Source organism: Dendrobates tinctorius, unplaced genomic scaffold (genome assembly GCF_039654945.1).
Source record: "Dendrobates tinctorius isolate UK_male_01 unplaced genomic scaffold, ASM3965494v1 ptg000151l, whole genome shotgun sequence".
In the NCBI taxonomy this organism is placed as follows: domain Eukaryota; kingdom Metazoa; phylum Chordata; class Amphibia; order Anura; family Dendrobatidae; genus Dendrobates; species Dendrobates tinctorius.
Window position 1 is genome coordinate 7,258,809 of NW_027361818.1, and position 24,787 is coordinate 7,283,595.

The 24,787-nt window shown below is 49.2% G+C and overlaps 1 protein-coding gene across 1 annotated transcript in view; it reads left to right on the top strand.

Annotated features, from left to right (window-relative positions):
* The first annotated feature begins 202 nt into the window (after positions 1 to 202).
* Positions 203 to 24,787, top strand: part of CHD3 (chromodomain helicase DNA binding protein 3) — a 96,477-nt gene continuing 71,892 nt past the window's right edge. Inside the window, exon 1 of the mRNA XM_073547040.1 lies at positions 203 to 953. Coding sequence (XP_073403141.1) covers positions 671 to 953 — 283 coding nt within the window. The 5' untranslated portion in view covers positions 203 to 670. The remainder of the gene's footprint in view (positions 954 to 24,787) is intronic.

Consider the following 24,787-nt stretch of genomic DNA (forward strand, 5'->3'; position numbering starts at 1 on the left):
TTCTTCGCTCTCTTCTCTCCCCCCCCCAGCCATTTTGTGCAGCTCTTTCACCAGAGAGAGGCTGCTGTGTATAATAGAAATGGTCTTAATAAAAAAGGGGGAGTAGCTGCTGTGTGATTCAGGTGGGGGAGGGATGAGGAAGGTTTATAAATATCTCACACAGCCTCATTTTATTATTTTTTTTTTTAACTTTACATATAATAATTGAAGGGGCGGCCATCTTGGTTCCCTGTCAACTTTCCTATTTGATCTGAATAAAAATAAATCCCTGATTCTTTTTTACCACAGATTTTTTTTCCCCAAGACTTCCTGACTATATATATATATATATCTTTTTTACACCCCTTTAAGTTTCTTCTTAAAGGGGAGGAAGGAGATTTTTTTTTTTCTGTCATTTTTTTTTTGGGTGCTGGTTCACAAATATAAAACACAGGAACAAAGAAAAAAAATAGTTTTTTTTTTTTGCTTTTTTACTCCCTCCCTTTTTTTTTTATTATTATTTGAGTGATTTGTGAAGATTTTACTGAGGAGAATTTTCTGGAATACCGTCGGATGAAGTGGTTTTTTCGATTATTTTTGCTTATTTGAAGCATTTTTTTTTCCTGTCAGGAAAGTTTATCGACTGAAGGGGGAAAAACATAAGAGGCAAAAAAAAAAGAAAAGGCGGGCGATGTCCTCCTTCCCGCTGAGGGACGAAGGAGAAGAAGAGGAGGAAGACGGAGAAGAAGAGGAGATGGCCGTGTCCGAAGAAGGGGACGGCGAAAAGGAGGAGGATGATGATGATGATGAAGAAGAGGACGGAGAGGAGGAGGAAAGAGACGACGACAACGAAGACGAGGAGCCTGAGGCGACACCGAGGCGCCATAGCCCCAGCCTTCTTTTCCCGCCAACGTCCTCCAGGGAGCCGGGGAGTGTTGAAACCGACGACGCGCCGACCGTCGCCGCTACCGCAGGTAAACGGGGGGGGGGAAGGGGGGGAGACAGGGACAAGAACACGGGGGCGGCTTCAAGTCCCCCCTCTCTGGCTTAGCCCACCGCATTAACCGTTGGACGGTCTCACTGCATCCACCTAGGGAGGGGTGGCGGGGGTGACTGGAGCCGAGTGTCCCCTTATTGTTTGAATTGGTGACGGCCCCCCCCCCCCGTGTCCACCTCACCCCTCCCCCTCCTCTCAGTGGTGTGGTCTTGTCCTGTCACCTTTAAATAGAGTGACACCACAGTGTGTTCCCGCCATTTTCTTAGCATGTCGTAAGCGTGTTCTCAGCTGTGTGACCAGGTCAGAGTCGTCCTCTCACTGCCAGGCTAGCTTCCGGGTGACTACAAGAGGCCCTAAATGATAAAAATGGGGGATTTTTCCTGTCAGAATTATTACCTGTGGTTCGATAAAAGGTACCACTACCTGCGATGGATTTAGAATGGCCGTAATATCAAATAAACTGATCGTTTTGCCTCGCTGCCGTGTTCTGTCAGCGCGACGTCCTCATTGTCTTATACGGGCGGAATACGGTCCTGAAAGTTGCGGAGTAATGGCGGCCGGAGGACGCAACCTTAATAATACAGAATTGTGCTTTCATGAGTCCAGTGAGAGGTGTCGGTGCTCGTCGTAAATCGCTGTCGGGTCACGATTTCCGGAAACAAAATGATTTGGGCACGATCTTAGAAAAGCACATCCGCAAAACGCGTTATTGACTGGTCATTAGAAAAAAAACTATCACAACACGTGTTAGTGTGGGTCAAAATAAAAAAAGACTCGTGAAATGCGTTATTGAGTGGTCATTAGAAAAACATGATTATCGAGAAACGCGTTAGTGTGGGTCATTCGTGACATATCGGGCATGAAGAGACGGCTCGTGACAGATCGGGCATGAAGAGACGGCTCGTGACAGATCGGGCATAAAAAGACGGCTCGTGACAGATCGGGCATAAAAAGACGGCTCGTGACAGATCGGGCATAAAAAGACGGCTCGTGACAGATCGGGCATAAAAAGACGGCTCGTGACAGATCGGGCATAAAGAGACGGCTCGTGACAGATCGGGCATGAAGAGACGGCTCGTGACAGATCGGGCATAAAGAGACGGCTCGAGACAGATCGGGCATAAAAAGACGGCTCGTGACAGATCGGGCATAAAGAGACTGCTCGTGACAGATCGGGCATAAAGAGACGGCTCGCGACAGATCGGGCATAAAGAGTCGGCTCATCACCGAGTAGGCATAATGAGCTAGCTCCCTACCGTGAACGAAGGGTGAAATGACAGTGATCGTCAGCTGACAGCATCGGACGACCATATGGGATCTAAATGATCTGTCTTTTTTTGGTGAGCCGAAAGAGCCGCACTGTCCATAGCCATAAAGTATTATCTCTGGTTCAGTAACAGGCATCACTACATGCAGCTATTAGGGTATTGTTACGCTGTTTTGCTGTCCTTATTAGAGCTTGTTCACACGTTGCTTTTCTTCATGCTGAAAAAAATGCAGTGTTTCTCAAAAAAAAATTTTCTTGTGTTCTTTGACTTGCGGCCCTTTTTTTTTTTTTTTTTTTTTTTTTTCAATTTTGTCAGAGTTGTTTTTACCCATTCAATTGAATGCGTAAAAAAAATGCATGAAATGTACTTACAAAATAGCACTGTGTTAATAAACCCTTAGGCCGTGATCACACATGTGAGAAACACGGCCGAGTCTCGCATGTTAATACCGGGCACTGCCTCCGGCACTCGGATCAGAGCGTGCGACCGCATAGCAATACTACATGCAGGCTCTGCTCCCGAGTGCCGGCGGCAGTGCCGGGTATTAACATGCGAGACTCGGCCGTGTTTCTCACGTGTGATCCCGGCCTTAGTCTAGGTTCCCACGATGAGTATTCGCTGTATTTGGAGCATTTCTGCACCTACCAGCTAAATTAAGATATTTGCGTATTTTTTAAAATTGATTTTGAGTGCGTTTTTTTCTTTGCATGCGTTTTTATCGCCTTTTTAATGTTGTGGTTTTTGTCTCTTTTTTGGTATGTCATGTTTTAAATAAAGCTGCATTGTTTTGGATACTTACTGTTAATTAGTTTTGATAAAACTTTATTGATAAAGTCATGTGCCAATTACAAAGTTTATTTTTGTGTGCTTCCACACACATAAGTGTGATTTTTACCTGCAGATTTTTCTCATATCATTCATCTCTATGGGGAAAAATCCCGGGTGAGTGGAGGCTCTTTTTATTTTACATGAAACAAATCCAAAGTGGAAAAAAGAGCCGGGCTGAATAAACCGCGCTGACCAGAAAAAAAACGCACCTTCGGCAGTCCATATAATAAAAAACTTCTTTAATAAGCCTACGTGTTTCGTGGCAAAACCAGCCACTTCATCAGGGCATAAAAAATAATCACAAATTCAGGATATAAATGCAATCACAAACTGTTTCAATACAATCACAAACTGGGGAAATATAGTAATTGAGAAAGGGTTGTCCAAGTAGTGGACAACCCCTTCAACGCAAATACGAGTATATAATGTAATTTTACTCACCTAGAGACCCATGACACTGATTGCACTGCACGTCTGCGTCTTGACTTCTCTTCGTAACTGAAGTCGCAGCGATCTTTCAGATCCGTTGCGAACAGGGATGTGAAGTTGGGGATGCCTAGATTCTGGCTCTTTATTTTTTCCAAATAAACTATCTGTATTCTCCTCCGGCGCCGGGTCTCCCGGGGCTCTCATGACATTATGTCATGTGAGCCCTGCAGCCAGTCACTTCCTTCAAATATAACTGACATCTGGAGAAGGTCAGAGAGCTGCAGCAGTTCTCACTTCTTGCGAATGTCATTTTTGTCCAAAGGAAGTAAGAGTCAAGTGGACGCTGATTGACTGTTGGGCTCACATGACATAACATCAAGAGAGCCTCGTGAGACCCAGCGCCAGGACTAGGTAAAGGCTGTGGAGTCAAGGACGCAAAGGTTTATGACTCTTTTTTTTTTTTTCCTTCCCCCCCCCCCCACACTCTGACTTCTTCATAAATGACCATTATTTAGTAATCCGAAATTTAATTTAGCAAAATAAAAAACATCACTGCGTCACTTTTCCTTTTTTTGTGCTAAATTGATAGGAGATTAAATATACGGTAGTTATGTTATTAACATTTTTTTAAACTTGGCTAAATCCCTATGAAAGATAATAGATTAATTTATCAATTTTTTTTTTTTAGTCGGAGTTAATACATTTTTTTTCAACTCTACCGACACTTGATTGTGAGATGGCTTTAACACGTCCCGTTGACTGTACGAGGCTTTGTCCATATCTCTTTCTTGGTTCTGTCAGAGATTAATTTGGGGGTCATTCCCTGATATGTATCGTATTTTTCGGACTATAAGACGCATCCCAAATTTTCGAGTGAAAAATAGCAGAAAAAAGATTTTTATAAGATGGGGGTCCGTCTTATTGTCCAAATTTAAGGTATCTTACCTGAGGGCCGGCGTTGGTACAGCGGGGTCACAGGAGGCATGGTCCCTTCCTCAGGAAGCCGGCGGCGGCAGAAGTGGGGCAATGCCCCCAGTCCCGGGGTGCAATGGTGAGGCAGAGCATCGGAGCAGCGTCCCTTCCTCAGGATGCCAGTGGCAGAAATGTGTCCACGCTGCGGCCCAGTGTCTCACTGGTTTCCCTGCGGCTCTCTTCCTGAAGAAGTGGGACGCCGGAGGCTTCAGGAAAATGGCCACTGGAGCCCGCGTGTGCGCAGATTGAGATCTCTGCGGCCATTTTTCTGAAGCCGAGTGACGCTGAGATCTCAATCTGCGCACGCACGGCCTCCGGCAGCCATTTTCCTGAAGCCTCCGGAGGCCAACGGCTTGAGCTTGAGAAAGATGGCCGCAGGGAAACCGGTGATGCATGGCTCAGCTCGGTGTGGACATCGGGCCGCGACGTCAGCACCGGGCCGCGGTGTGGACACATTTCTGCCTCTGGCATCCTGAGGAAGGGACCCTGCTCAGGTGCACTCTGCATCACCCACCGCCGCAGCATCGCCACACCTCTGCCACCGCTACACCACTGCCGCAATCCCCCGGTAAGCCTGCATTCGCACTATAAGATGCACCCACCCCCCATTTTCCTCCCAAATTTTTTGGGAATAAAGTGCGTCTTATAGTCTGAAAAATACGGTACCTCTGATTTCTCATTAGACCCCAAGCCCTCCAGAATGCTGTAAGATACATAATGCTGCTATTGCCCTTACGCCGCCCGGTTCCCCTCCTCGTCTTTCCTGGTCCAGAGCCTCAACTCCTCGTTCTATGAGGCTTTTTAGTTCTGGTGAGGAGCTAAGCGGCCGGTCCGTACGTCTCAGTCATTGAATGTCGGGCTGGTGAAACTGGTCTTATATTAAGTCTTGTTTAGTCGGACCCACGGGAGGTCCAGATACTGCAACTGCATTATGGACATCCGAGTGCGGCCTAATACTGTTGTACCATCGCTCTGTTGATGGTTAGTTTGAATAATTTTTATGTTTTTATGGATTTTGTTAGTCCATTTTAATTGTAATTTTTGTATTTGGAAAGGAATGGTGTATGTAAATTACTGCTGCTTTTTTTTTTTTTTTTTTGCAATATTTTATAAATTGGAATAAATACAAAAAGAAATGAAAAAATGAAATAATTGCCATAAGCCTACAATTACGGTACCAGCTCCGTTTAATTTTGCACTTGCAATCTTCCTACTCTCGAGGGCATTGTTCTATGATAATTCATCGACACTCCCTGCGGTTTGCTGCTTCCTAATCAAATGCATCAAGTTGCTTTGTTTTTTTTTTTTTTCCTTTCGGTATCCATTTTGCAAAATATTTTGGGCGTGTTCTGTCTTAACAATATTGGCAACAGATCAGGAGGTGCTGCCGTAAAGCTCCACATCCTTCAGCTTTCATTTGCCTGGAACATGTACTATTGCTTTTTTTGCTGCAGTCGTTTTTGGTTATTGCTGTGGTCTGTAGACAACACTTGTCATCGGTCTTGTAAAGGCTCCACGGCAGAATTTATTAACCTTTTGTGGTGTCTGTAGATCTCTAGATTACGGCCGGAGCCAGGGCTGTGGAGTCGGAGTCGTGGAGTCGGAGTCGGTGCTCATTTTGGTGGAGTCGGAGTTGGAGTCGGTATAAAATGGACCGACTCCGACTCCTAAAATATATAATAAATTGGGTACAGTAATTCAATGCAGGATGTGCTGAATATTTTTTTATAGGAGTTTAGGAAAGTTATGAAATGTCCTATAAATGGCTGTTATATTCCTGATCTAAGGCTACATTCACACACAGCGTTTTTCCTGTGTTTTTTAAGGATACGTTTTTCAGCTGCAAAAGCTGATCATCTTTTTAAAAAACTGCATCACCTGAAAGGTTTTTGAGCTCATAGATAATGTTTTCAATAGCAAAAGCAGATTAGAAATCTGCTCTATCTATATATCCATTTATCCATATCTGTCTATCCATATCGTATCTGTACCAAAAAGAATGAAAACCGGGTAGTACACCAATATATATTCTGTTCTATCTAAATATCTTGATTATTGGATCATAAAAATGATTAAATGTCTGAGGTTCACATTGTACTACAATTAATTTTTCACTTAAATATAAGCAATATGTGTGGGAGTCGGAGTCGTGGAGTCGGAGTCGGAGTCGGTGTAAGGGAAATTGAGGAGTCGGAGTAGGAGTCGCAGGTTTGGCTTACCGACTCCACAGCCCTGGCCGGAGCACTGTCTTTTGGAATCAGGGATTGTTTTTGGATACTGTGTGTGATACCTCAGTGTGGTTTTCAGCCAATACCTCGACCCTCAATTTTTATTACAGACCTCATTCTTCTTCCCCGGGGTTCCACCAGCATTTCATAATCACTGCCAGACCTTTCCATTGCAAGCCTCAGATTTATGTGCTCTTGAGGAATGTGCAGGCGGGAGATTTTAAATATGAATGAAAGGAAATGCAAAGCTGAATGTACAAGGCCCCCCGGGGTCAGGTACTGAACCATGATAAATATAGTCACCAATATGAGGGTCAGTGACCTATATAGAAATCACAGGGCCCCATAGCATAAGTCCTAATTGGTCCCCCCTTCCTCTTATGATGCTTGCCACAGTAACCCAGCACAGTATGTCTTTCACAGCATGTTGCCCTCAAAGTTCCCCCACACAGCATGACACAGCCACCTATACTGAACCTGATGACACAAAATCCCCCACAGGCAGTGTGAGAGTCACCACACACAGTATGATGGCCCCCACAGCCTCATTATACACAGCATGATGGCCCCATAGCCGTCTACGCACAATATGACACAGTCAGTATGAGGGCCCCCACTCAGAATATGATGGTTTCACAGCCACCACTGGCAGTGTGCTGGCCACAACACACAGTATGATGATCGAAGCCCCAACGGGTAGTATGAGTGTCCTCACACACAGTATCATGACCCCCACAGCTTCGTTATACACAGCGTGATAAACCCACAGCCCCCCTATACACAATATGATGACCCCAAATCCCCCACAGGCAGTGTGAGAATCACCACACACAGTATGATGGCCCCCACAGCCTCATTATACACAGCATGATGGCCTCAAAGCCCCACAGAGCAAAATGAGGGCCTTCAGCCTCCACACACAGTGTAATGTCCCCATAACCTTTCAGATTATGAGGGCCCACACAGCCATTGACACAGCATGAGGGTTTCCACGCACAGTGTAATGTCCTCACCAGCTTCTCAGACAATGTGAGAGTCCACACAGCACCAAGCACAGTATGAGGGCCTGCACAGAGAGTATGGTGACTCCTATAACTATTCAGATAGCATGATGGCCCCCACAGCCCCTCACACAGTATGAAGGCCCCCACACAGGCAGTATGAGGGGGACCCGGAGCCTCCTTCTCAGTATGAGGGCCCACACTGCCTCCAACACTGTTGTGGACCTCCAAACATAGCTGGACTGTCCTGCAGCCTCTGCAACACACAGTATAAGGCCGGGATCACACTACTGTGTGTGATGCAAGAAATTCGCACAAGTCTCTCGCGTCAACATCGGGCGCTGCCGCCGGCACTCAGAACCGAAGCTGCTGCTGCATGTATTTCTATGCAGCCCGCAGCTCCGGTCCTTCAGCACCGGGTGTTGATGCAAGAGACTCACATCACACACGGTAGTGTGATCCCAGCCTAAAGGCCCCCCCACACACAACTAATGGGTATAAAGAATAAAAAAAATACAAATTTCTCTCCTTCCGTCATTTGCCCGATGACTGTTTCGGTCAGTGCACTGTGCATACTGAGGCTCTGTCTGCATCGGAGGTGCGATCTAATGATGTTATTGCACTTGCTGCGCGGAGTCACTCAGATGGACACTCAGGGGGTTGCCGCAAGGAACTGTTCAAATTGTGACAAGAAGCAGAGGAAGTTGGGGTGGTCGGTGACGAGCCCCTCAGCTGATCTACCGCTATATTGCAGATTTTCTGCATCTATTATGTAAATTAGGTTACTCGCTTTTTTTGTACATGCGTTTTTGTTTCTCGTTTTTGATGCTGTGGTTTTTGTGTCTTTGTTATCTCTTGTTTTAAATAAAGCTGCATTGTTTTCAATACATCCAGGTACTTGGCATTGACAATATTTTATTGCTAAAGTTACCTGCGGATTATATGCGATTTTAGCACAAATATTCTTAAAACTCATACCTTATTTTTAAGATTATAAGACGCACTTTTCTTCCCCCAAATTTGGGGCGAAAATGGGGGTGCATGTTATAATGTGGATATGCCTTACCGGCCGCAAGCTGGGATGAGGGTGGTGTTCGGATGTGCGGTGCGGCTCGCCGCTGTGGGTGTTCGGAGCTGCGGGGGCTCTGCCAACATCTTGTGAAAGCCCAGAGCCCCCACAGTTACATGGTTTCCTAAGCAGTGGACTTGACTCCAGGAAAATGGCTGCTGGCCGGGGGCGGCGCATGCGCTGAGCTGAGATCTCATCTCTTGAGATCTTGGTGCCGAGATCTCCATCTGCGTATGCGCCACCCCCAGCCGGCAGCCATTTTCCTGGAGTCCAGTCCACCTGTGGGCTTTCACAAGATGTTGGCAGAGCCCCCGCAGCGGCGTGTCCGCACCGCACATCCGAACACCCCCTCATTCCAGCCCATGACGTATGGATTATAAGAAGCAGGGGTGGATTAAGGGTAGCCAGGGCCCGGGGCAGTTCAGACTCTGTGGGCCCCCCTTGTCACGTGACGGGGGTCACGAATCGTAGAGCCACACTCTACATAGAGAATAATGGGGCCTCCAGCACCGACCTCCACCCGCAGAGCCACACTCTACATAGAGAATAATGGGGCCTCCAGCACCGACCTCCACCTGCAGAGCCCCACTCCACATAGAGAATAATGGAGCCTCCAGCACCGACCTCCACCCGCAGAGCCCCACTCCACATAGAGAATAATGGAGCCTCCAGCACCGACCTCCACCCGCAGAGCCGCACTCCACATAGAGAATAATGGAGCCTCCAGCACCGACCTCCACCCACAGAGCCGCACTCCACATAGAGAATAATGGAGCCTCCAGATCCGACCTCCACCCGCAGAGCCGCACTCCACATAGAGAATAATGGAGCCTCCAGCACCGACCTCCACCCGCAGAGCCGCACTCCACATAGAGAATAATGGAGCCTCCAGCACCGACCTCCACCCGCAGAGCCACACTCCACATAGAGAATAATGGGGCCTACAGCACCTACCTCCACCCGCAGAGCCGCACTCCACATAGAGAATAATGGAGCCTCCAGCACCGACCTCCACCCGCAGAGCCGCACTCCACATAGAGAATAATGGAGCCTCCGGCACCGACCTCCACCCGCAGAGCCGCACTCCACATAGAGAATAATGGAGCCTCCGGCACCGACCTCCACCCGCAGAGCCGCACTCCACATAGAGAATAATGGAGCCTCCGGCACCGACCTCCACCCGCAGAGCCGCACTCCACATAGAGAATAATGGAGCCTCCAGCACCGACCTCCACCCGCACTCCACATAGAGAATAATGGGGCCTCCAGCACTGACCACCACCCGCAGAGCCGCACTCCACATAGAGAATAATGGAGCCTCCAGCACCGACCTCCACCCGCAGAGCCGCACTCCACATAGAGAATAATGGAGCCTCCAGCACCGACCTCCACCCGCAGAGCCACACTCCACATAGAGAATAATGGGGCCTCCAGCACCTACCTCCACCCGCAGAGCCGCACTCCACATACATGGCTGCTCTCTGTGCTGTGCGCACAGGACCTGTGATGAGGTCACAGGAGGGGAGGAGACAGGGGTCACATGATCGGGGGCCCTGACACCTTACCTCCTGTGATCTCATCACAAGCCTTTGCACGCTACCAGCAGCATCAGCGTTCACGCTACTTGTAGATGCTGCTGGTAGCAGAGCACATAATGCCGACCCACGGTCACTCACTTTTAGGTGGGGAGAAGATGGAGACCCATTGCAGCAGCCAGCAGGAATGTGGTGGGGGCCCCCTTAGAAGCTCTTGTGGTGGGGGCCCCGGGGCTGAAGCCCCGCCTGCCCTGCCTATAATCCGGCCCTGCGCGGTGGCGGATTATAATGGGGCAATTTACTGGCCTGGGCTGTGGGCCCCTTAACCCCACTGGGCCCGGGGCAACTGCCCAAATTGACCTCATTATAATCCGCCACTGATAAGAAGCACCACCATTTTATTAAAAAGTTTTTTTTCCTATTTTTCTCCTCAAAATTTGGGGTGCGTCTTTTGTGTATGGGGCTAAGAACTTATTCCCAGGTAGTTGCTAACTACCTGCCTGTTTTGCCGGGGACGATATCAGTTGGTGATTCCTTTCCTTCATTTCACCTGTCTTCGACAAAGCAACGTCTTTCTCTCTCTGCTCTACCTACGGGGTATCACTGCTGATGTCATGCTGATTGACAGCCTGCTCCCCGCAGCTAGGTAGCAAGGAGCTGGCTGAGAATCAGCATGACATCAGCAGTGAAGCCTCGTTGACAAAGCGAAAGCGAATACATCAACAGAAGCAGGAGAATCGCCTCATACCCAAAAGTAATAAAAGTCCCAGATAAATCTTTTTAATGAATCGGGGCTTTAGAGTCCATTCACACTGCATTAATAGTACAAGTCAGAGGTATTCATCTCCTATGACTATAGGCACACAGTGGCATTTGTCGCCTATATACTCCGACTGCAAAAACTATGTGATTGTAACCTAATGAACCATCTTAGGCCAGGTGCTCTTTTTCAGGAATTCAGATCAGGAGACCCACGGCCAAGCTGTGCATCGCGGTATGTACTCAGACCATGTTTCATGGATGTCTAAATGAGGCTTAAGGCCCCGTTACACATAACGATGTCCCAGCGATCCCACCAACGATTCGACATGGATGGGATCGCTGGGACATCGTTAGGCTGATCGCTGGTGAGCTGTCACATAGACAGCCCCTCCAGCAATCAGGACCAGCGAGCAAGCTGGTTTCCAATGTAAACAGCGAGTATTAAGAGCCGCGCAGCTCTTAGATACCCGCTGTTTACCCTAGATACCAGTGCGCTGGTATCTAGGGTAAACAACGGGTATCCAAGAGCCGCGTGGCTCTTAGTTACCCGATGTTTATGTTGGAAACCAGAGTCCAGCGTCACTGGTTTCTCGCTGCCACACGCAGCGATGCGTGCTGGCCAGCGGGAGATCAACGATCATAAAATGTCCCAGGACGATCGAGCACGATCAGCGATACCCGGCAGGGGGGCCGGTCGCTGATCCCCGTCACACACAGCGATATCGCTGGAGAGATCGCTGATGCGTCACAAAATCAGCGATCTCGTTGTGTGTGACGGGGCCCTTATAGTTACTTTAATTTTTCACTATGGGCCTAATAGTAACAGGCAGGTAGTTGCTAACTATTTGCCCTGCTCCAATCTCTGCCGGCACAGAGCAACTCCAGCTACCGTCATGTCATCAGTGGCTTCTGCTGTGCTGACAGGGCGTTACTGCCAATACCATGCTGATTGACAGTTGGCTCCCCGCTGCCTAACCTGCAGGGAGCCGGCTGGCAATCAGCATGACATCGACAGCAGCCCGGAAGAGGAAGAGCTGCTCTGTTGCCACTCTGAGCCTGCGATGGGTTGTGCAGGCAGGTAGTTAGCACGTTTGTCATTAAAATTTTGCGTTTGTAGATGGATAGGTGCAGATGAAAAAAATCATGGCAGTTCACTAGATCATATGATTATTTGGTCAGAGGGGGGAAGGGCAGTGAAGAGAGAGGATGTCTGAGATCACTCAAGAAACCCATTAACATTTAAGTGTGGAAGACGCCTAGAGCATGATTCCTACAGAAATACTTAATATTACAATATTGATTTCTTATCCTTAGGGTCAGCCATTAATCTCAGACTGGTATTTAAATCAATAGGAGGCGGATGTGTAGTACCCTGCCGTGGCCACTATCAGAAAACAGAGCAGCTCCACGATTGAGCAGTTCCGGCCAGCAGCTACACCGGCACCAGGAACAGCTGGCCGGGTTTGTGACCCCGATAGATCAGACATTGCATCAATGACAAAGTAGTGTACAACCTCTTTAAGCTCCATCCATGGAGTCTGTCAGGTTCTTCATTTTTTTGAGCAGCACCAACCACAGCCCCAGACAATGATCAGAGAGAGGACTGTTCTCCACTGAAAATCTCCCGTGTACGAAGGGCTCACAAGTTCTCACTAGGGTTTTGTCCGATGATGAAGTGGCCAGGTCATTATTTGTCATCTTTACGGCCTTTCCTGGCACCGTGCAGTAGAGCCTTTGATGCTGCAATGGAGCCGTGTCCTGCAGAACAATCCTGGTTTTCTTGAAAGATGCAGATATTTCCCTGCTCCACTGTTGGAAGAAAGTGTCTTCTAATCATCAGCAGGAGGTTTAGGGGTCGACTTTGAGTCTATCTTCAACCTAAAAACTAGAACTAGCTCTTCTGTAATAATCCCAACCCATAGCAGTGTCCACCTCCATCTCACTGGTGTCTGAGGGGAAGTGGAGATCTGTGCCCTGTACTGATCCAGCCCCGGCCCATCCATCTACTCCGTCCAGAATCGCTATCAACTCCTCAGTCCATAAAACCTGGGAACAATCTGTATCAGATATTTCTTGATCCAGTCTTGACAATTCAGAAATATTCTCTGATGAATGGCTCCAATTTTTCATGCATCCAACATAGGCCAAGAATGTCCCACCGGCATGTGCAGAGCATATCTTATTTTTTACTGTATAAGACATCTCCAGTATGTTCCTATTTGTTTTTTTGTTTTTTTTTTCGTTTTAACAATTTGAGTCAATAGTTACCATATGCCCATACATATAATGACATATGCTGAAAACTTTTGTCGGGGTTTTACTTCAAGGAATACTCCTGAGACAAACCTCTGACTTTGCTGAAGTTAACAGAGCCTCCAACTGAATTCTGACTGCCATAAAATGTTCAAATTTTAGCATTCACTTTACGCTATCAATATACACTCACTGGCCACTTTATTAGGTACACCATGCTAGTAACGGGTTGGACCCCCTTTTGCCTTCAGAACTGCCTCAATTCTTCGTGGCAGAGATTCAACAAGGTGCTGGAAGCATTCCTCAGAGATTTTGGACCATATTGACATGATGGCATCACACAGTTGGCGCAGATTTGTCGGCTGCACATCCCTGATGCGAATCTCCCGTTCCACCACATCCCAAAGATGCTCTATTGGATTGAGATCTGGTGACTGAGGAGGCCATTTGAGTACAGTGAACTCATTGTCATGTTCAAGAAACCAATCTGAGATGATTCGAGCTTTATGACATGGCGCATTATCCTGCTGAAAGTAGCCATCAGATGTTGGGTACATTGTGGTCATAAAGGGATGGACATGGTCAGCAACAATACTCAGGTAGGCTGTGGCGTTGCAACGATGCTCAATTGGTACCAAGGGGCCCAAAGAGTGCCAAGAAAAAATTCCCCACACCATGACACCACCACCACCAGCCTGAACCGTTGATACAAGGCTGGATGGATCCATGCTTTCATGTTGTTTACGCCAAATTCTGACCCTACCATCCGAATGTCGCAGCAGAAATCGAGACTCATCAGACCAGGCAACGTTTTTCCAATCTTCTACTGTCCAATTTCGATGAGCTTGTGCAAATTGTAGCCTCAGTTTCCTGTTCTTAGCTGAGAGGAGTGGTACCCAGTGTGGTCTTCTGCTGCTGTAGCCCATCTGCCTCAAAGTTCGACGCACTGTGCGTTCAGAGATGCTCTTCTGCCTACCTTGGTTGTAACGGGTGGCAATTTGAGTCACTGTTGCCTTTCTATCAGCTCGAACCAGTATGCCCATTCTCCTCTGACCTCTGGCATCAACAAGGCATTTCCGGCCACAGAACTGCCGCTCACTGGATTTTTTTTCTTTTTCGGACCATTCTCTGTAAACCCTAGAGATGGTTGTGCGTGAAAATCCCAGTAGATCAGCAGTTTCTGAAATACTCAGACCAGCCCTTCTGGCACCAACAATCATGCCACGTTCAAAGGCACTCAAATCACCTTTCTTCCCCATACTGATGCTCGGTTTGAACTGCAGGAGATTGTCTTGACCATGTCTACATGCCTAAATGCACTGAGTTGCTGCCATGTGATTGGCTGATTAGAAATTAAGTCTTAACACACAGTTGGACAGGTGTACCTAATAAAGTGGCCAGTGAGTGTATAGATGTTATATGCTTCTACTGAACTTAGGTAACCATAAGATCCAGTTCAGGGTAAGATGTTGCCTGGTGGAGTCTGGTAATTAATTAGTTCCACTCTGTCCTTTATTTAAAGGGAACCTGTCAGCCGGATTGTGCTCAGTAAACTACAGGCACTGTCAGGTTGACGCCATTACACTAAATAAAATACTACCTTGGTTGATGAAATTCGTCTTGTGGTTGTTGTTTAATCTTTATTTTCACATGTGAGTTAATGAGATGCTCATGCTTCGGGGCGGACTGTGGGCGGGCCTGTTGGCGAGGCTGTGGGCGGGGTATTGTGATACTCTGCTTACATATTCATCTGTATGGCTAATAACAGGTCACTGATCCCTCAGTGTCCTGCCCCTATTTTACATACTGCTTAAAATGTGCTGTAGCATGATTGCATGTATTAATGTCCATGTAATTATTTTATTTAGTTATATAACTTTCTTCAGAAAAATTAAAATGGCACCGCCTTCGTAGCAGCTTCTATTGGCGATCCGATAGATGCTACTGTGCAGGCGCCATCTTGTTGGAGACAATTTTTTTTTTCCTCTAGCAAAATGGTGCCGGTGGCAGCTGCGCAGTAGCATCTATCGGATCGCCGATAGATGCAGCTGCACCGGCGGCACAATTTTAAGAATTTTATTTTTCTGAAGAAAGTTATATCGCTAAATAAATTAATTGCATGGATACAATACATGTGATCATTCTACAGCGGCGGTGCCTGCCTGCTGAAGGTGAATTTTTTCCCCCAAAGCATATTATATTCAGTATGTAAAATAGGGGTCAGGTCACTGAGGGGTCAGTCACCGGTCAGAAGCCATACAGATGAATATGTAAGCGGAGCACCAGATAAAGCCCTGCCTACAGCACCGCCCACAGGCCGCCTACAGCACCGCCCACAGGCCGCCTACAGCACCGCTCACAGGCCGCCTACAGCACCGCTCACTGGCCGCCTACAGCACCGCTCACTGGCCGCCTACAGCACCGCTCACTGGCCGCCTACAGCACCGCTCACAGGCCGCCTACAGCACCGCTCACAGGCCGCCTACAGCACCGCTCACTGGCCGCCTACAGCACCGCTCACAGGCCGCCTACAGCACCGCTCACAGGCCGCCTACAGCACCGCCCACAGGCCGCCTACAGCACCGCCCACAGGCCGCCTACAGCACCGCCCACAGGCCGCCTACAGCACCGCCCACAGGCCGCCTACAGCACCACTCACAGGCCGCCTACAGCGCTGCCTACAGCACCACCCACAGGCTTCCTACAGCACCGCCCACAGGCCGCCTACAGCACCGCCCACAGGCCGCCTACAGCACCGCCCACAGGCCGCCTACAGCACCGCTCACAGGCCGCCTACAGCACCGCTCACAGGCCGCCTACAGCACCGCTCACAGGCCGCCTACAGCACCGCTCACAGGCCGCCTACAGCACCGCTCACTGGCCGCCTACAGCACCGCTCACTGGCCGCCTACAGCACCGCTCACTGGCCGCCTACAGCACCGCTCACTGGCCGCCTACAGCACCGCTCACTGGCCGCCTACAGCACCGCTCACTGGCCGCTTACAGCACCGCTCACTGGCCGCTTACAGCACCGCTCACTGGCCGCTTACAGCACCGCTCACTGGCCGCTTACAGCACCTCTCACAAGGCCGCCTACAGCACTGCTCACAGGCCGCCTACAGCACTGCTCACCGGCCACCTACAGCACCGCTCACTGGCAGCTTACAGTACCGCTCACAGGCCGCCTACAGCACCGCTCACAGGCCGCCTACAGCACCGCTCACTGGCAGCTTACAGCACCGCTCACAGGCCGCCTACAGCACTGCTCACAGGCCACCTACAGCACCGCTCACTGGCAGCTTACAGCACCGCTCACAGGCCGCCTACAGCACTGCTCACAGGCCACCTACAGCACCGCTCACTGTCAGCTTACAGCACCGCTCACAGGCCGCCTACAGCACCGCTCACAGGCCGCCTACAGCACCGCTCACAGGCCGCCTACAGCACCGCTCACTGGCCACCTACAGCACCGCTCACAGGCCACCTACAGCACCGCTCACAGGCCGCCTACAGCACCGCTCACAGGCCGCCTACAGCACCGCTCACAGGCCGCCTACAGCACCGCTCACTGGCCACCTACAGCACCGCTCACTGGCCGCTTACAACACCGCTCACTGGCCACCTACAGCACCGCTCACTGGCCGCTTACAGCACCGCTCACTGGCCACCTACAGCACCACTCACTGGCAGCTTACAGCACCTCTCACAAGGCCGCCTACAGCACTGCTCACAGGCCGCCTACAGCACTGCTCACAGGCCGCCTACAGCACAGCTCACAGGCCGCCTACAGCACCGCTCACAGGCCGCCTACAGCACCGCTCACAGGCCGCCTACAGCACCGCTCACAGGCCGCCTACAGCACCGCTCACAGGCCGCCTACAGCACCGCTCACTGGCCGCCTACAGCACCGCTCACAGGCCGCCTACAGCACCGCTCACAGGCCACCTACAGCACCGCTCACTGGCAGCTTACAGCACCGCTCACAGGCCGCCTACAGCACCGCTCACAGGCCGCCTACAGCACCGCTCACTGGCCGCCTACAGCACCGCTCACTGGCCGCCTACAGCACCGCTCACTGGCCGCCTACAGCACCGCTCACTGGCCGCCTACAGCACCGCTCACTGGCCGCCTACAGCACCGCTCACTGGCCGCCTACAGCACCGCTCACTGGCCGCCTACAGCACCGCTCACTGGCCGCCTACAGCACCGCTCACAGGCCGCCTACAGCACCGCTCACTGGCAGCTTACAGCACCGCTCACAGGCCGCCTACAGCACCGCTCACAGGCCGCCTACAGCACCGCTCACAGGCCGCCTACAGCACCGCTCACAGGCCGCCTACAGCACCGCTCACTGGCCGCCTACAGCACCGCTCACTGGCCGCCTACAGCACCGCTCACTGGCCGCCTACAGCACCGCTCACTGGCCGCTTACAGCACCGCTCACTGGCCGCTTACAGCACCGCTCACTGGCCGCTTACAGCACCGCTCACTGGCCGCTTACAGCACCTCTCACAAGGCCGCCTACAGCACTGCTCACAGGCCGCCTACAGCACTGCTCACCGGCCACCTACAGCACCGCTCACTGGCAGCTTACAGTACCGCTCACAGGCCGCCTACAGCACCGCTCACAGGCCGCCTACAGCACCGCTCACTGGCAGCTTACAGCACCGCTCACAGGCCGCCTACAGCACTGCTCACAGGCCACCTACAGCACCGCTCACTGGCAGCTTACAGCACCGCTCACAGGCCGCCTACAGCACTGCTCACAGGCCACCTACAGCACCGCTCACTGTCAGCTTACAGCACCGCTCACAGGCCGCCTACAGCACCGCTCACAGGCCGCCTACAGCACCGCTCACAGGCCGCCTACAGCACCGCTCACTGGCCACCTACAGCACCGCTCACAGGCCACCTACAGCACCGCTCACAGGCCGCCTACAGCACCGCTCACAGGCCGCCTACAGCACCGCTCACAGGCCGCCTACAGCACCGCTCACTGGCCACATACAGCACCGCTCACTGGCCGCTTACAACACCGCTCACTGGCCACCTACAGCACCGCTCACTGGCCGCTTACAGCACCGCTCACTGGCCACCTACAGCACCACTCACTGGCAGCTTACAGCACCTCTCACAAGGCCGCCTACAGCACTGCTCACAGGCCGCCTACAGCACTGCTCACAGGCCGCCTACAGCACAGCTCACAGGCCGCCTACAGCACCGCTCACAGGCCGCCTACAGCACCGCTCACAGGCCGCCTACAGCACCGCTCACAGGCCGCCTACAGCACCGCTCACAGGCCGCCTACAGCACCGCTCACTGGCCGCCTACAGCACCGCTCACAGGCCGCCTACAGCACCGCTCACAGGCCACCTACAGCACCGCTCACTGGCAGCTTACAGCACCGCTCACAGGCCGCCTACAGCACCGCTCACAGGCCGCCTACAGCACCGCTCACAGGCCGCCTACAGCACCGCTCACTGGCCGCCTACAGCACCGCTCACTGGCCGCCTACAGCACCGCTCACTGGCCGCCTACAGCACCGCTCACTGGCCGCCTACAGCACCGCTCACTGGCCGCCTACAGCACCGCTCACTGGCCGCCTACAGCACCGCTCACTGGCCGCCTACAGCACCGCTCACTGGCCGCCTACAGCACCGCTCACTGGCCGCCTACAGCACCGCTCACAGGCCGCCTACAGCACCGCTCACTGGCAGCTTACAGCACCGCTCACAGGCCGCCTACAGCACCGCTCACAGGCCGCCTACAGCACCGCTCACAGGCCGCCTACAGCACCGCTCACAGGCCGCCTACAGCACCGCTCACAGGCCGCCTACAGCACCGCTCACAGGCCGCCTACAGCACCGCTCACAGGCCGCCTACAGCACCGCTCACAGGCCGCCTACAGCACTGCTCACAGGCCGCCTACAGCACCGCTCACAGGCCACCCCGAAGCACGAGAATCTCATTAACAGACACACAAGACAGATTTCATCAACCAAGGTATCATTTTAATCAGTGTAACGGTGCCAATATGACACCGTCTGTAGGTTACTGTGCACAATCCTGCCGACAGGTTCCCTTTAAAAAAAAAATAGAATCTAAAGCAGTTATTGGTATAGTCGGGAGCAATGGTTGTCTTTTGTCAATCAGTTTTCTTAGAGAATCTGTCACCAGGTTTTTGCTACCTTATCTGAGAGCAATATGACGTAGGGCAAAGGCGCTGATTCTGGCAATGTGTCACTTAGTATACACGGTGCAGTAGTTGATATAAAATCCCTGCTTTCTCTGCTGCAGAACTAGCAGAGCTCGGAATGCTTAGCCCTGTATAACTCCGCCCATGTCCCTGATTGGCAGCTTTCTGTATATTGACAGAAAGCTGCCAATCAGTGATGGGGTGGGTAACTTAGAGGAGCAGGACTAGAAAGGATGAGAAACCTAGTCCTGTAGCGATAATCTCCTGCTGATAAAACCCTGATTTTATTGAAATACCGAGTGATTCATCACTGGAATCACGGTCTCTGCTCCTAGATCATGCAACATTTTCAGACACATCATTAGATATGTCAGTAGCCAAGATTCCAAGTGAACTGTATAAAATTGGAAGGTGAATGTCAGGGCCTACTCAACTGTAAAATTAGTAAAAAAGCAATAGTACATATAGGGTACTTAGCAAACACTGCTTTTAAATAAAAAAAAAAGTAAAATCCATCCCAAGGTGTACCCCAGTCGGTGCTATACTGTCTGTAGTATTAACCCTTTCATGAGCTTTTTTTCGTTTTTCGCTCCCCTTCTTTTCAGAGCCATAACTTTAATTTTTCCGTCAGTATGGCCATGTGAGGGCTTATTTTTTGCGGGACGAGTTGTAATTTTGAACGACACCATTGGTTTTACCATGTAGTGAACTCAAAAACGGGAAAAAAATTCCAAGTGCGGTGAAATTGTAAAAAAAGTGCAATCCCACACTTGTTTTTTGTTCGGGTTTTTTGCCAGGTTCACTAACTGCTAAAACTGCCCTGCCATTATGATTCTCCAGGTCATTACGAGTTCATAGACACCAAAAATGTCTAGGTTCTTTTTTTTATCTCAGTGGTAAAAAATTTTCCAAACTTTGCTAAAAAAAAAAAAAAAAAAAATGTAATCTATTTTCTGAGACCCGTAGCGTTTCCATTTTTCGTGACCTCGGGTCGGGTGAGGGGTTATTTTTTGTGTGCCGAGCTGACATTTTTAATGATACAATTTTGGTGCAGATACGATCTTTTGATCGTCCGTTATCACATTTCAGTGTAATGTCACGGTGACCAAAAAATGTAATTCTGGCATTTCGACTTTTTTCTCGCTACGCCGTTTAGCGATCAGGTTAATCCTGTTTTTTTATTAATAAATCGGGTGATTCTGAATGTGGCGATACCAAATATGTGTATGTGTGATTTTTTTGAATTTTTTTTATTGTTTTATTTTGAATGGGACGAAGGGGGGGTGATTTAAACTTATTTATTTTAATATTTTTAAAACTATTTTTCTTTAAGTTTTGGCATGCTTCAATAGCCTCCATGGCAGACTAGAAGCTGCCACAACTTGATCGGCTCTGCTACATAGAGGCGATGCTCAGATCGCCTCTATGTAGCAGAATTACAGCATTGCTATGAGCGCCGACCACAGGGTGGCGCTCATAGTAATTCGGCATCAGCAACCATAGAGGTCTCCAGGAGACCTCTGGTTGTTATGCCGATGAACTGATGACCCCCGATCACTTGATGGGGGTCAGCGGTGAGTGCATTTCTAACATTTAACTAGTTAATAGGTGCGGGTGGATCGCAATTCCACCCACGCCTATTGCGGGCACATGTCAGCTGTTCAAAACAGCTGACATGTCCTGGCTTTGATGCGGGCTCACCGCCGGAGCCCTCAAAGCAGGGGTACTGCCATTGGACGTACTATCCCGTCCACGTGTCATATGTAACCTCTTGCCTGAGGATAATGAAGCATCTCTAAGTCTCTCCGAAGTCATCGAGTTTATGTAACTCCACAATGAATGTGGTCACTGCTACTCTCTGTAAGCCGCAGTATTTCCCAATATTAATCTCCTTTCTATCAGACCCGCTTTAAAGGAAGACACTGAACTTAATCAGGTTGTTGGACTGCGTGATCCAGGTACTAGAACATGAAGCTGTGCAGATGGTACAGTGAACCGGAATGATGCCCTTTTAATCCTAATTTACGTAGTTACAGCAAACTATGAGATCCCACAGATTCTTGGGTGCTATTTTAGGGTATTGGTGGTGCCCAGTGTGTAAATACAGTGGGGGGAAAAAGTATTTAGTCAGCCACCAATAGTGCAAGTTCTCCTACTTATAAAGACGAGAGAGGCCTGTAATTGACATCATGGGTAGACCACAACTAAAAGAGTCACAATGAGAAAACAAATCCAGAAAATCACCTTGTCTGATTTTGTAAGATTTATTTTGCAAATTATGGTGGAAAATAAGTATTTGGTCATTAACAAAAGTTAATCTCAATATTTTGTTATATATCCTTTGTTGGCAATGACAGAGGTCAAACATTTTCTGTAAGTCTTCACAAGGTTGGCACACACTGTTGGTGGTATGTTGGCCCATTCCTCCATGCAGATCTCCTCTAGAGCAGTGATGGTTTGGGCCTGTTGCTGGGCAACACAGACTTACAAATCCCTCCAAAAGTGTTCTATGGGGATGAGATCTGGAGACTGGCTAGGCCACTCCAGGACCTTCATATGCTCCTTACGAAGCCACTCCATCATTTCCCTGGCGGTGGCCTTGGGATCATTATCATACTGAAACACCCATCCACGTTTCATCTTAAGTGCCCTTGCTGATGAAAGGAGGTTTGCACTCAAAATCTCACGATACATGGCCCCATTCATTCTTTCATGTACACGGATCAGTCTTCCTGGTCCCTTTGCAGAGAAACAGCCTCAAAGCATGATGTTGCCACCCCCATGCTTCACAGTAGGTATGGTCTTCTTTGGATGCAACTCAGCATTCTGTCTCCTCCAAACACGACGAGTTTTGTTTCTACCAAACAGTTCATCTTTAGTTTCATCAGACCATATGACATTCTCCCAATACTCTTCTGGATAATCCAAATGATCTCTAGCAAACTTCAGACGGGCCCAGGCATGTACTGGCTTAAGCAGGGGGACACGTCTGGCACTGCAGGATCTGAGTCCCTGGCGGCGTAGTGTGTTACTGATGGAGCCTTTGTTACTGTGTTCACAGCTCTATGCAGGTCATTCACTAGGTTCCCCGTGTGGTCCTGGGATTTTTGCTCACCGTTCTTGTGATCATTTTGACCCCACGGGGTGAGATCTTGCGTGGAGCCCCAGATCAAGGGAGACTATCAGTGGTCTTGTATGTCTTCCATTTTCTTATTATTGCTCCCACAGTTGATTTCATCACACCAAGCTGCTTGCCTATTACAGATTCAGTCTTCCCAGCCTGGTGCAGGGCTACAATTTTGTTTCTGGTGTCCTTCAACAGCTCTTTGGTCTTCACCATAGTGGAGTTTGGAGTGTGACTGTTTGGGGTTGTAGACAGGTGTCTTTTATACTGATAACAAGTTCAAACAGCTGCCATTACTACAGGCAATGAGTGGAGGACAGAGGAGCCTCTTAAAGAAGAAGTTACAGGTCTGTGAGAGCCAGAAATCTTGCATGTTTTTAGGTGACCAAATACTTATTTTCTATCATAATTTGCAAAATAAATCTTGTCAAATCAGACAAGGTGATTTTCTGGATTTGTTTTCTCATTTTGACACTCAGGCTATGTGCCCACGTTGCAGAAATGCTGCAGAAATTTCTGCAGCATTTCCGCAATTCCCTCCACGGGTAAAACGCATGTGAATTCGCAATTGTTTTTCCCGCTAAAAACAAGCGTTTTGCAAGCGTTTTTCGCTTGCAGAATGCTTGCGCATTCCAAGCAATTTGGCGCATCGCTTGGAAATGTGATTGACAGGTTGGTCACACTTGTCAAGCATAGTGCTTGACAAGTGTGACCAACTTTTTAATATTGATGCTGCCTATGCAGCATCAGTAGTAAAAGATAGGATGTAAAAAATAATAAAAAAAATATTGTTATTCTCACCTTCCGATGGCCCCAGATCTCCTTCCCACCTCTCTCCACTCTCCTGGCATCTTCCGGTCCCAGTAATGCTTTGCAAGAAGGACCTGCGATGACGTCACGCTCGCGAGTATGACGTCATCGCGGTCATTCGCGCAAAGCATAACTGGGACCAGAAGATGCCGGGAGCGTGGCAGACAGACGGGAAGGCTCGGCGCCCGTCGCAAGGTGAGAATAACAATATTTTTTATTTTTATTCTATTTTTTACAGGATTATGATACCCAGGACCTGGAGGACAGTCTCCTCTCCTCCAGACCCTGGGTACCATCCGTACATGAAGCGCTTACTTCACGCATGGTGGGCATAGCCACATGCGTAAAATGAGCGTTTCCATGCAATCCTATGGGTACAGAAGTGCTGCGATTCCGCAAAAAGAATGGGCATGCTGCAGATTTTTCCGCTTTGTGATTCCGCAGCGGAAAAATCCGCAGAATTAGCACAGCAATTGCGGAATCCCATATGATTGCTTGGGATGCTTTTTTTTTTTTGCGGGAAAATTGCGTGTTAGAAAATGCAAAAAAAACCCTATGTGTGCACACAGCCTCATAGTTGTGGTCTACCTATGATGTCAATTACAGGCCTCTCTCATCTTTTTAAATGGTAGAACTTGCACAATTGGTGGCTGACTAAATACTTTTTTTTCCCACTGTATGCCCTTGATATTTCTATTTGGCATTGGTTTTGAATTTTCTATTTGCATGACTTTTTTGTTCATGGTTTTCCTGCTTCCCTATTCTAAAATGTTCTTCAATTTTTGCAAGAAATACGCAGATGGATCTCTGTATGCACATGCTGGTCTTCATACCAATCATCAAACTGGGTTAAAATATTGCTTAATGAATGGCCAAAAGAGGGGCCAAAGAGAAAAACCCAACATGATGCCCCATTTTTCATTATCCACTAGTAAAGTTGTGATTATCAAGGTCCTTGTTCTGTCAAACATGTCTTGCCCTCCATCCCTTTAACTTTTCTATATTCCAGTATGTACTGCTCCTCTTTTTCTAATCCATCTCCTTATGGGGACCATTGGTTATTGGGCTTCCATTTGATTTGTCCCATAACATACGCCGTGTTTGAGGACCTTTTTTTTTTTTTACTTCTGTGAATACTGTGGTCGGTTTTGGAACACGATGGAGATATTATTGATCTGCCAATGATGGAAAAATGGGAACAAGTTTTTCCAAACATCTGTCGAGTTTTGGCACTACGTGCAGAAATTCTGAACTTCCAGCTTTGGCTGCTCTCAGTGAAGTTATTAATGGCTGTCTGAGGAAGGTTCTACCTTGCTGATCTAGACAAATCATCAAT